Genomic DNA, 14,626 nt, shown 5'->3' with positions numbered 1-14,626 from the left:
CGTTGTACAAAAACAAGAGAGTACACACAGGACACACAAATGTTCCAATTCTGGGCTGGATCACTCCTTCAGTGTAACAGAAAATCCTTATCTGACAAAAAAATATTTGTGAACCCAGAGATCAATTGAAAAGGGCTTTAGAATACATCTCCTACTATTTTTTGAGGTCTTAGATTAGACAAACTGCAGGAGTATGGTATTTTCATAATGGCTAGAACAAAGTACACAAGTTATGAGAATATAACCATCTTTATACAGCAAATGAACTTATTGACGAAGCCCATTGTATAAGAAAATACTGAACGGTTAATAAAGATTCTTATTCTTATCATGAATTACCATATGCACAGTTTAATAGCATGTCCATGAAGGAACGTGTTAGAACTCCCGGGCAGTGGCAATTGATATATCTGCAGTATGGCATGTTAGGTGTCACTTCTGCATAGCAGTTCTCATGCCTTGTACAGGGTGTTTCAAAAATGACCGGTATATTTGAAACGGCAATAAAACCTAAACGAGCAGCAATAGAAATACACCGTTTGTTGCAATATGCTTGGGACAACAGTACATTTTCAGGCGAACAAACTTTCAAAATTACAGTAGTTACAATTTTCAACAACAGATGGCACTGCAAGTGATGTGAAAGATATAGAAGACAACGCAGTCTGTGGGTGTGCCATACTGTACGTCGTCTTTCTGCTGTAAGCGTGTGCTGTTCACAACGTGCACGTGTGCTGTAGACAACATGGTTTATTCCTTAGAACAGAGGATTTTTCTGGTGTTGGAATTCCACCGCCTAGAACACAGTGTTGTTGCAACAAGACGAAGTTTTCAACGGAGGTTTAATGTAACCAAAGGACCAAAAAGCGATACAATAAAGGATCTGTTTGAAAAATTTCAACGGACTGGGAACGTGACGGATGAACGTGCTGGAAAGGTAGGGCGACTGCGTACGGCAACCACAGAGGGCAACGCACAGCTAGTGCAGCAGGTGATCCAACAGCAGCCTCGGGTTTCCGTTCGCCGTGTTGCAGCTGCGGTCCAAATGACGCCAACGTCCACGTATCGTCTCATGTGCCCGAGTTTACACCTCTATCCATACAAAATTCAAACGCGGCAACCCCTCAGCGCCGCTACCATTGCTGCACGAGAGACATTCGCTAACGATATAGTGCACAGGATTGATGACGGCGATATGCATGTGGGCAGCATTTGGTTTACTGACGAAGCTTATTTTTACCTGGACGGCTTCGTCAATAAACAGAACTGGCGCATATGGGGAACCGAAAAGCCCCATGTTGCAGTCCCATCGTCCCTGCATCCTCAAAAAGTACTGGTCTGGGCCGCCATTTCTTCCAAAGGAATCATTGGCCCATTTTTCAGATCCGAAACGATTACTGCATCACGCTATCTGGACATTCTTCGTGAATTTGTGGCGGTACAAACTACCTTAGACGACACTGCGAACACCTCGTGGTTTATGCAAGATGGTGCCCGGCCACATCGCACGGCCGACGTCTTTAATTTCCTGAATGAATATTTCGATGATCGTGTGATTGCTTTGGGCTATCCGAAACATACAGGAGGCGGCGTGGATTGGCCTCCCTATTCGCCAGACATGAACCCCTGTGACTTCTGTGGGGACACTTGAAAGACCAGGTGTACCGCCAGAATCCAGAAACAATTGAACAGCTGAAGCAGTACATCTCATCTGCATGTGAAGCCATTCCGCCAGACACGTTGTCAAAGGTTTCGGGTAATTTCATTCAGAGACTACGCCATATTATTGCTACGCATGGTGGATATGTGGAAAATATCGTACTATAGAGTTTCCCAGACCGCAGCGCCATCTGTTGTTGAAAATTGTAACTACTGTAATTTCGAAAGTTTGTCTGCCTGAAAATGTACTGTTGTCCCAAGCATATTGCAACAAACGGTGTATTTCTATCGCTGCTCGTTTAGTTTTTATTGCCGTTTCAAATATACCGGTCATTTTTGAAACACCCTGTACATTAACTATTTACTGAAGAAACGAAAGCATAAAATCACTAGGTGAGCTCAGCAAAGCACTGCCAAATGTAATTATAAAATGAAGGGAGACTTTATTTACCATCATTAATAAATATATCACAAAACAGACTTTAATTAACACTGCACAACTGCATGATGTGATGAGGATGCCATTGTCAAAAAGAAAAAATTCTACATAACTTTCATACATACCAATTGTTTAAAGGAACTACAGATAAAATTAATCCTAAAATAAATGAAAAGCTATAAAATGTAAGTGCGTAAACTGTGGCTGTGCAAGGTCCTGTTGGAGCTTCAGTACAAATTTAATCTGCTCGTAAGAGCTGTTGCATAAAATAAAATAAAAAATTATGTTTGACTATAATGTGGGGCAACTTTCAAATTATTCTATATGATGGCTCTCCATAATACATTTTACCCATAGTTTTGTTTTATACTACAGCTCTTATAAGCAAACTGTATACATACAGAGATGAAACAGTACCTATCACGGACAACACAGATTACACACTCATATTTTATGCCTTTTCAATTGCTTTATCAGAGTTTCAATCTACATATGGTGAATTTTATCTGTTGTTCTTTTAAACACTTGGTATGTATCACAATTGTGCTGAACATGTTCTCACAGTGGCTTCTCCATCTCATCAATCAATTGTGCAACATTACTTTAAATCTGTTTTGTAATATATTTATTAATGGTGTCAAATAAAGCCTCTCTTCTCTTTATAATTCTAGCACTAGATTGAATGCACTTAAGATTTTCTGCAATATTTATTAAATAAATAGTTAATGAACAAATTATGTGAATTGCTATGCAGTAGTGACACCTAACAGCCATACTGCAGACGTACCAGTCACTGCTGCATGGCAGTCCAACATGTTCCTTTGTACAGACAGCATGTCTATTACAACTGTGAATTTGGTACTTAAAATATTATATGTATTTGATGAAGCTTACACAGTTCAGTATTGTGATTGTACCATTTTTACACATTCTAACTCAGTATGATTAAGAAACTACATCATAAGAGAAGTGACTGTTCTGTTTATTTTCGAACTGAATTCTGATGCCCTTAGGTTATAATTTTATTATTTTTTGTACAAAAAATTACCTCTGAATTTTATGGGTCTAAAGAAGGTTATTACGAACCAAAATTAATTACCTGATATATTTAATCTGTAACTGAAATAAAATACATAAATGAATCTCTGGTAATCAGACATTTAGCAGGATCTTTGGGCCTGACAATGCTGACAAAACTACTTGCTCACTGCAGTGATCATTCCCACAACCCAGTTGATGTACTAAACAACGCAAATAAGAGACGGATCATGCTTTATGCTTTTAAAGTATTCCAAGTCAACTAAATATGAGAAAGGAACATTAACAGGACTTTTTCATACATTTTGACACACAACCCCTACTCAGTCTCACCCACCACCCCTAGGAGGTGGGTTACTCCTATAGTATTTTTATGCAAATAATGAATCATGTATATACAAAATTTGGTTGTAATTGCTTGACGTGTTTCCGAGCTGTGCTTCTATGTTACTGTTTTTTCACCCTTACACCTAGGAGAGGTAGTTGGTTCTTAACCCACATGCTTTTATTTCCATATAGTAAGTGATATGTATCCTAAGTTTGGTTGAAATCGATCCAGAAGTGTAGAAGAGGATGAGGAAAGATACACACATGCATACACATGATGATTTTTATGAATATGTAGATGCCTATGGTTGTCATTACAAATATAAAATCTGTAGGTGTTGCACAAAAAGTACACTGCAGTGAAGAAAGAATACAAACTTTAGGGTCAATCCATACCAAGTGGTTCAAGAAAAAAAAATAATTGGTTGCTTGACCATCTCAGAAAAAAATTTTATTTGCTGGGTGAATTCCCCAATGTTTAGTAGTCACAAAAATATTTTTTAAAAAAGTTTATTGTTTATTATTTTGAAATGGCGGCCATATTTGTTCCAGGCCGCATGCGTTTTTTCGTATTTGCAAGCATCTACATTTTTTACAATTATTCAGTAGTGGATTGTCCTAAGCCTTTCAGACAAAATGTATTTAGTTCAACACACTCTGGGCTACAAATTAACATCATTATCACTTAGCTGAATGTATTCTTTAATATATTTTAATAGTTCAAAGTTATCAGCCACAAATTAAAAATACTCAATTTTTGAACAGTAGTTTTCCAAAGAAAGATTAATTACTCAGCTTTAATGTTTTTTCTGCTATTACACTGTACAGTATAGTTACTTTTTATAAAGTATCAATGGTGAGCAGCTTATACTTAAAAATACACTATTTTAAAAAATGGATTTTTTTTTAAGTTTTCCATTTTGTGGCCTGCAATGTCTTTGTTGGGGGACCAGATAAAAATCTGAAAGTTAATAGATCTTTATAATATCAAACTTCAGTATAAATTTCAACTTTGAGATTCAATTGGAAGTTATGGGAAAAAAATTACAAACATGAGTAAAAAATATGTTTTTTAACATCTGCGATATCTAGGTTTATGGAATAAAATATATCAGTTACAGTATATAACTTAATCATAGCTGTGATTACTTACCTTTTTTTTATTGAAAATAAGCCTACTAATTACATTATATTTGTCTCTTGTTATTTGTTTTTAGTACATCAATCATTGAACATTTGAGAAATTTGTTCACTTAGTTTGGGGTGTTAGATTATAAGTTCGCCCAGTCACAGTTGTAAATTCCATGGGAGACAGCTTCCTTAGTATATTTTTAAGTAGTATCCAAACTTGATCCTTCTCAATTTGATGAAGTTCACTATCAGGCGAAGTTGATGTGATCTTACACTTCAGCAAGTTGTGTGAATGGGGTACAAAACAATGAAAAGATCGAGTGCCTTTAATTTTCTGACAAGTGTTGTACCTTTCCTTCCAGACACTGTCATAGACTTCTTGTATTTCCTCACACTGCACAAAAACATAGGTAACTCCTTTGATATGTTTTTTTACACAATTCAAACATTTCTTGAGGTGTTATTATATGATTGTCATTGGTCCACTGCAGACTTGCTTTTGTGACAGCTCGCTTTGTTGTACCCCCGACACTATCGCAAGCATTCTTCCCATGGCATGAAGCGAAAAAGTGCCATTCTACATCAAACCCAAAATCTTCTTTATGAAAGGAGATGTTAATAAATTTTCTCTTGTTTTTATATTGACTTGCTGCCCCACCCAAAAAGTAAATCAGTTTTTTATGGAAGGGTCGTGCTGTTTAATGTAGTTTGTTAATTATAGTTGAAAAATGTGCACTGCTGTAGTGTTGTGTTCAAGGAAGTCACTTATGATACCAAAGCTGTGGCTCATTAGTCAGCAAGAGCTAAGCATTCATCAGCTGCCAAAGTTTGCTTTTTGTCTTTCAAAAATTTACTTTGAGCTTTTGCAATAAAATGATGCATTTTCAAGGTTAGCCACCAACACTTCAAAAACTCTTCCCGTGATTTTATGACTGTCACCATTTCCGTTCTGTCTTGTGTCACCCACTGTTTGTATTTAATATTGTCAGGCATCAAATTGTCTTCTTCGGATTCTTCAAACATGTCAAGTAAGGCTTGTTTGCCTGGACAATCTTCACATTTTCCCTTGATCATACAATTGCAACTGTCAATATTGCATACCATAACTTCCAAAAGGTCTTTATGGTCAGCTCTAAGATTGGCACCATCTATCATCAACTTTACATTCTGATGATACAAACAAACACAAACATTATGGGTGCCAGATGCCCCTGCAACAATACAGCATCTTGGTCTCAACTCGCAAAACTTTGATCTTCCAATTTTAATGTCAGGATTTTCTTTTTTAAATTCAGTGAATAATTTATTTATATTACACAATATTAAGCTTTTTTGTCTTTGAATCTTAGAACCATTTTCTTTCACATAAACACAGTCTTTTTTGTCAGACATCAAACGGCTGTTATTGACATCGTTATAATACTTAATAACTTTATTGATTGTGTTTTCATCTCCCAAATTATAAGCACTTTTCTTTTGTAATGCTGTTAAAATTCCCTGTTCTTTTACTAATTACCTTGCTAGCTTAACAAGACATTCTGACACATTAAATTCATCACTAACTTTTGCTCGGCTCCAAGAATTTGGCAGTAAACTGATAGTCTTAATTTTATCCTCTTTGTTTGAAGTACTGCGTTTAGTTTTTAGTTTTTCTACCAAATCATCATATTCGGTTGAAGTTTTAGAACTTCCATCTGTTTTAGTACAAACTGTATTTTGAAATGAAACTTCCAAATTCTTTTTGACTGTAGCTGCCACTTTCTCAATTTTTATATTCAAGGCACTTGATCTCTTATCTTGACTTAGTTTTCTAATTTTACTAGCAGGCGATATACCCAGGATTTCACATGCTGTATCTACTCTTTTAATGGTTGCTGATAAGTGACAAAATTCTGTATCCGAGATTTCGCTATCCTTTCTCTTGTGAATTACAAATATCTTAGAATAACATGTTAGACACAATAATTTTCCTGGTATGAGACTGACAAAAGGGCTTTAATTTTTAGAATAATGATCAAATGTTATTTCTCGCAGACCTTTTGTTATAGATTTCTGATGTTTCTCAAAAGGGTCCATGCAAGACTGACCAAAAAAGTGATGAAATATTTTTAAGTATTTCATTTCATGGTACTTGCATGTTGATTTGACCTCTGGGCAGACTCTTAAGTAAAACAAAAGTTTTTCTTCTTCACTGTAATCTTCGATTAAAGTAATGTCTTTAGGATACACTCCATACACACTTTCATGACATGCTTCATTAATAATAACACCAACAGAACACTGAGATACCATTTTTCAACTGCACTCTTCAAGAACTTCTAGCTAAATAAGTGTGAGTAGACAATTGTTAGTGTAAGGAGGAAGACAACAATCAGACTTGTATAGTCTTGCAGATGCAACTGTTAGCCTGCTGAAACAATTACGACAACGTTGTTTCGATATATAATCATTAGTTAGTGTAATGTGGTATGCAATCGGCATACTTTATTTGATTAGCCTACCAGATATCGTAGATGTTAGAAAACATATCTTTGACTTGTGGTAATTTTTTTCCATAACTTCCAATTGAATCTCAAAGTTGAAATTTATACTGAAGTTTGATATCATAAAGATCTATTAACTGTGAAATTTTCAGATTTTTATCTGGTCCCCCAACAAAGACATTGCAGGCCACAAAATGGAAAACTGAAAAAAATCCATTTTTTAAAATAGTGTATTTTTTAAAGTGTAAGCTTCTCACCATTGATACTTTATAAAAAGTAACTATACTGTACAATGTAACAGCAGAAAAACATTAAAGCTGAGAAATTAATCTTTCTTTGGAAGACTACTGTTCAAAAATTGAGTTTTTTTTTTTAATTTGTGGCTGATAACTTTGAACTATTAAAATATATTAAAGAATACATTCAGCTAAGTGATAATGATGTTAATTTGTAGCCCAGAGTGTGTTGAACTAAATGCATTTTATCTGAAAGGCTTAGGACAATCCACTACTGGGGGGGGGGAAATAGATGCCTACAAATACGAAAAAACGCATGTGGCCTGGAACAAATATGGCCACAATTTCAAAATAAAACAAAATTTAAAAAAAAGAAATGTTTTTGTGACTACTACATATTGGGGAATTCACCCAGCAAATATAAAATTTTTCTGATATGGTCAAGCAACCAATGCTGGGCCACTTGGTATGGGTTGACCCTTTAAGACAGTTGGACATAAACAACATTACAAATAATTTTCTCATCCCACATTTTGTCATCTCAATTTCTATTCGGGGCTAACATCAGAATTACTGCAATGTGCAGCACACATTTTTAATTTCTAATGCTATCAATTGAAATGACTCTTACAGCTAGAAGAGAGCAAGCATAACAGTAACCACTACACTATTTATTTGACTGCTAATGTGGACATCTGGGCATTTACCTTTCTTTTCTCTTCATGTTTCTTCTTCAGAATCTCCTTGACTGCCAACATGTCCTGTGTCTTCTTGATTGCAGCGGCAGCCTACAACAATGTGAAAATTTCATATCGTGTATCTTCAACAAATGAACGTCTCTTGAATCAGTAACAAATAGTAAACACAAACTTAATATCCCAGTAACATAGCAATAGACTATACAAACCTGGTCATACATTGAAATAAGTATTACTTCCAGAATGAATTTTTACTCTTCAGTGGAGTGTGCACTGAACTGAAACTTCCTGGCAGTTTAAAATTGTATGCCAGACCACGACTCAAAGCTCTCACCTTTTTCTTTTGCAAGTAAGTGCTCTACAGACTGAGCTAGCCAAGCACACCTCATCACCTGCCGTCCCAGTTTTACTTCTGTCAGTACCTCACAATCATACAGAAGAAATTCTGTGAAGTTTGGGACGTAGGAAATGTAATACTGGCAGAAGTGAAGCTGTGATGGCAGATTGTGAGTTGCACTTGTCTGTAAAAGGCAAAGGTCTCAGGTTCGAATCCTAGTCCAGCACACAGTTTTAATCTGCAAGAAAATAACATATCACTTGCTTGGCACCAAATATTTGAAAAGTGATACAGAATTAAACTGCATGCTGCATATCAAACGATGTGAATCTATACTCTTAATGAACTTAAAAGCTCTTAACTATTCACTCTGTCAAAAAGTTCCAGGGCAGGTTTTCTTTTATTTCTCAGTTTGAAAAACTAAAAATGAACAAATGTTCTTATGTTAACCTGGTATGTGTGCAGACTTGAGATGACCTTGGCCGCATTTCCACGCAAACTATGTGGCAGAGCAGTGCTTAGCAACACAATGTTTGGGTTCTTGGCGCAAGAGTTATGGTGTCTCAATGGATGCTAATTGTGAGCAAAGAGCGAACATTAAGTTCTGTGTTAAGCTTAGGAAAATGCCTGCTGAAAGATGGACAATGATTAAGCAAGCACATGCAGGCGAGGCACTTTCAAGAAATCATGTTTTCAAGTGGCACAAAAGGTTCCATGAAGGTAGAGATTCTGTGCAAGATGATCCCAGAGCTGTTCGCCAGTCTACAGAACATATCGATGCAAATTTGGAGCATATAAGGCAGATACTGCAAGAAGACTTATATCTAATTGTGCATGTGATATCAAAACAACTTAATTTGAATCATGATGTGTCATAAGAGTTTACACAGAGATTTAGGGAAACAGAAATTAATGCAAAACTTTTCCCTCACACAGTAACAGATGATCAGAAAGAGGAAAGATGATGAACTTATGCTGAGTTACTGGAGAGAGCCAAATGTGATGGCACATTTCTGTCAAAGCTTATTGCTGTGAATGAAAGTATGTTGTACCAGTATGACCCTCACATGAAGTGTCAAAGTGTTGAATGGCAGAATCCTGAATTGCCAGCCACGAAAAAAGTCACACACAACACCCTTCAAGAACAAGGACAATGTTGATCACATTCTTTGACAGTGAAGGATTAGTTCACCATAAGTATGTTCCTCCAGGTCAAACAGTGAACCAAACTCTTTGCACTGAAGTCTTGAAACATTTGCAACAAGCAATTTGACATCACTGCCCTGATTTGTGGCATTCTTAGAACTGGTTCTTACTGTGTGACAATGACACACCCCAAACTGCTGTATCTGTTACCTAGTATCTGGCCATACATTATGTTATTGCCATCCCACATCCACCACATTCACCTGACCTCTCGCCTTGTGATTTTTTTGTGTTTCTGCAGGTGAAAGGAAAGCCTCATCAGGACATCACAGAGATCCAACAGGCCATGATATACGAGATTACAACCACTGCAATTGAAAATTTCCCTGTTTGCTTCCAAGATCCCCCAGAAACATTGGAAACTGTCTATAGATATCCAAGGGGACTACGTCGAGAGGAGCTAAGACAATTACTTGATAAGCATCATTTTCTGTTTTTTTTTAAAACCTATCCTGGAACTTTTATGACAAAGGGAGTATGTTTCATTGGCTTTCACTCAAAAAGGAAACACATAATATTAGATTTTCTGCTTTCTGTATTGAAAATGCTATAGACCAGTAAGTCATAACCAATTTCCAATAATGAACACACATGGAAAGATATCTTAGAATTCTATGGTATTACAAAAGGAAACTCTGCTTAGCAGCAGAGGACAGCCCTTAATTATACTACATCAAGCTTGAGGGAATTATAATAAACAAAAAGCACCAGTTTGCTCTTGTTCTTCAATATAACTTTTATTGTTAACCAGTTTTCGGCTTACAAGGCCATCTTCAGACAACTGAAAACTGGTTAACAATAAAAGTAATATTGTAGAACAAAAGCAAACTGGTGCTTTTCATTTATTATAATGCTGTTCTACCAAGAACTGACAGAAGATTCTGTTAACTTGAGGGAATTAACTACAGTTGACTACAATGTCCAATCCAGATGTTCAGGCTATGCAGGCAAAATGTAAATGACAATACCGAGTGGGCCCTCAGAACTCTGTTGTTAAGTAAACTGGTTGTGTTAATTCTGGACACACTGATTCTTGGATGTGGATTCCTCAACCTCCAGTCTCGGATGGAGAAATGTAGGACCCTCTTTAATAGGTCAGGCTTGCACTACATGCAGAAAGTGGCTATTAGGGCAGCAGTATGGCATGCCCATGCAAGTTTTTTAGCTAGAGAAATACCTCCACATGCTGGACCCAGACAGGATACCATTTCTCATAGCACATCCAAGAAAGAAAAGGTTAATATAATATCATAAAAACAAATTTGTTTGTGTGTCTATCAACATGCCAGCCCTTTCGTTTGGTAAGTTACATCATCTTTGTTTTTAGATATATTTTTCCCACGTGGAATGTTTCCCTCTATTATATTCATATCATTAATATAATATCAGTTAGCTAAAGTAGCATACATGGAGAGGTCTCAGAACTAGTGTCACTGATGAACGCTAACAATGCATACATAGTACTAAGGGCAGAAAACTGGCTGGAACCAGATGTTAATACCAATAAACGTTAATTGCAATGGAATTCTGAACTACAACTGGAAAGTGTATCGTGAAGACAGGCTGAACACTGGTGGTGGAGACATACTTATAGCCATAAAAATACAATATCTAGTGAAAGTACGGATTCAGACTGCAAAATAATTTAGGTTAACACAAGTGTTAAAGATGAATCAAACATGGTAATCAGATGCTTTACTAGACCTCCTGCCTAATCAGCAGCAGCAGCAGCAGCAGCAGCAGCAGAACATTCAAGGGGAAAATTCCCTGCCATGTTATAATTTTAGGTGGAGATTTCAAGCTACCAGCTATTACTGGGAGACACAAGCAGTCAGGACAGGCAATGCTGTGAAATTATTCTAAGTGACTTATATGAAATTTACCTTGAGCAGTTAAAACAAGAACCGACTCATGAACATAAAATCTTATACCTGCTTGTGACAAATGGAACAGCTTTTTTACTCGGTTAGCACAGAACAGGGAATCAGTGGTCATAAGGCTGTTACAGCACCACTAAATACAGCTGTAAATAGAAATACAAGATGGGTAGGAAGATCTCTCTGTCTAGCAAGAGGGACCAGAAACAGACTTCAGATTACCTGACAGGTCAACATGAAATCTCCTGCACTGACAATGTTGAGTAGCAATGGACAAAGCTCAAGAGCAGTGTACAATATGCTTCGGACAGGCATGTGGTGAGCAAAGTTGTGAGGGATGGAAAAAACCTGCCATGATTCAACAACCTTGTTATAAAGCTGTTACAAAAGCAAGGAGAGGTTCACTGCAAATTTAAATGAACTGAAAGCCTCACAGATAAACAAAAACGAACAAAAGCCAAAATTAGTGTAAGGATGGCCTGCACGAAGTGTTCAACAAATCTGAAAATAAAAATCTATCTGACTTGACAGAGAATCTAAATAAATTTCAGTCTTACATTAAATCAGTAATCAGATTGAAGCCAACTGTTCAGACACTATGCAACCCTAATGGCACTGAAGCAGAGAATGACACAGAAAAGGCTGAAAAACTATTTTGCCCCCCCCCCCCCTCTCAAACTGCTTCACAGAGGAAGATCACACTGCAGTTCCTCCTCTAAATTGTCATACAAATGACAAAATGACATATCAAAATAAGTAACCAAGGGACAAAAATGCAACTGAAATTGCTCCGAAGAAAGGTCACCAGACCTAAATTCTATGTAGAATATGTGAAGGAACTTGCCTCTCTTCTAGCAGCAGTGTACAGTAGGTCTCTGGAGGAGTGATGCTTTACTCACAACTGAAGAAAAAGGACAAGTCATTCCCATTTTCAAGAAAGGTCATCAAACACAAAAAACTATAATCCTATATATCTGACATCAGTCTCATGTAGAATTTTGGGACAAGTTTTATGCTCGTGTGATATGAAATTTAAAAAGACTTAAAATCTCCTCTGTAGGAACTAATACGGGTTCCAAGAACAACGATCATATGATATCCAGCCCGCTCTGTTCATCCACCAGACCCATACAGCAGTAGATATAGGTACCCAGGTAGATGACGTGTTCCTTGACAAACAGAAGGCATTCAATACAGCTCCACACTGCTACCTAATGAATGAAATATGAGCGTACAGAATATCAGATCAATTGTGTGACTGGTCTGGAGAGTTTCTATCAAACATAACACAGCATTCACAATGGAGAGAAGTGTTCAGATGTAGAAGTAACTTTGTGTGTGCTCTGAGGGAATGTTATAGTAGCAGTATTTTTCACAATACATACAGGGTGGTTCAGGAAGAATGTCACATAATTTGTGAGGTGATTCTTTATGTGAAAAAGTCTTGTAAACACGTGTTTGATTTTTTATCATTACGGAACTGAAGTGGTTTGAGGATTGCACACATCCAGGAGTGAATATGACGACAAGTGTGAATATATCTTACCAAAATGCTGTGCATGCAGTTTGGTGGACAGAATAATGGAGTGATAGATGACTGATTCACCATACAAGAGATGAGAGGGCTCTTCAACAGATGGCAGCACTGTGATGTCGCACTGAGGCAACAGCTACAAGCACACAAAGTGTGCAGTCGTAAGATGGATCAGTGAGCAGGTGGGAGACCAAGTACGTGTTGTGTTTTTGTTTGTTTACTGGAGCAAGTCGATTGTGTTCGTGAATACCAACATGCCGCATATGTTCACCCATTCAAAATACGCAAACATGTTTGTATACGAGTACTGTAATGGCAGTGCCCGTGCAGCTGTGACAAAATACCAGATACTTTCTCTGATTGATGAGCCCCTGTCAGAGTATTTCCCAGGGTTTTCCAAACATTATGTGAATCTCGAACACTACCCAGTGTACATGTAACATGAGAATGTGAAGCCATAATGGCACAACGAAGTCCCGCCACCAGCAAGTGGCACATTAGACATCAACTCGATATTCCACAAACACGAGTATGGCGTACGTTACATTCCGAGGGCTTGTACCCATTCCATCTACAGCCTGTGCAAGTACTTATTCCATCTGCAGCCTGTGCAACATCTGTATCCAGGTGACTCAGGAAGCAGACAATTTTGTGAATGGTTGGTTGTACACAGAGACATCATGCAACATAGTTTATTTACAGACGAGGCTATGTTTACACACAATGGTATCGTGAACACCCACAATTCTCACACATGGACGATGGAGGATCCACATGGCACTAGGGAAACAAGATTCCCTTCTCAGTGAACATACGGCACGGTATGACTGATGATTTGGTGTGTTTCTGCCAAACCGCATGACAGCCACACCATATGCACATTTTCTGACAGAAGACTTAACTGCAAGTTTTGTTAGATGTGACATTAGAGCAAAGACGGCAAATGTAACTGCAACATGATGGATCTCTGATTGATTGTAACAAGTCACACATCCCAGTAGCTGAACAACACACTTCCTCAGCGGTGGATTGACTGTGGCAGACCCATTAACTGGCCTGTCAGATCACTCAATCTAGCCCCATCAGACTTCTCTTTATGGGGATGGTTAAAGAGGAATTTGAGCGTTACAAAGGTGGTCACACACGAAGAACTTGTCGCTCGCATCATTGATGCTGTCACCCGCATTAAAGATGGCTGAAATGATGCAGACAATACACTTTCCAACGCACTGACAAGTGCCTCTTGCAGGATGGATAAGTCATCCGTCTCACCATTATTCTGTCCACCACAGCACCTACATAGCATACCTGTAAGTAATACTCACACTTTTCTTCACAATAATTCATAGATGTGAGTGGTCTTCAATCTAATCCAGTTTTGTAATGATTGAAAATTGGACACACATGCATAGGACTTTTTCAGTTTATTTTCACATGTAGAATCACCTCAAATTATGTGACACTCCTCCTGAATCTCGCTGAATAAATGATCTAGTAGATGACACCAGATGTTTCATGAGGGTTTTCATGAATGGTGCTGTTGAACACAGAGAAGTTGAAATGCTAAAAGTTGTCGTAAACTGCAGACTCCTGCATGGGATCAACACTTGGTGCAGGAAGCAGAAACTGTCCCTCAATATAAACAATAAATTGCCAGTACG

At 37.5% G+C, this 14,626-nt stretch overlaps 1 protein-coding gene across 4 annotated transcripts in view; it reads right to left on the bottom strand.

Annotated features, from left to right (window-relative positions):
- LOC126202941 (zinc finger protein swm) overlaps nt 1-14,626 on the bottom strand; it is a 250,253-nt gene that overhangs the window by 73,323 nt on the left and 162,304 nt on the right. For all 4 annotated transcript variants that reach the window (XM_049937040.1, XM_049937041.1, XM_049937042.1 and 1 more), the window contains one exon: nt 8,021-8,101. In XM_049937040.1, coding sequence (XP_049792997.1) covers nt 8,021-8,101 — 81 coding nt within the window. The remainder of the gene's footprint in view (nt 1-8,020; nt 8,102-14,626) is intronic.

The sequence above is a fragment of the Schistocerca nitens genome, chromosome 9 (genome assembly GCF_023898315.1).
Source record: "Schistocerca nitens isolate TAMUIC-IGC-003100 chromosome 9, iqSchNite1.1, whole genome shotgun sequence".
NCBI lineage: Eukaryota > Metazoa > Arthropoda > Insecta > Orthoptera > Acrididae > Schistocerca > Schistocerca nitens.
Note: the sequence above shows the minus strand (reverse complement) of the source record. Positions and strands in the feature narration are given on the sequence as shown.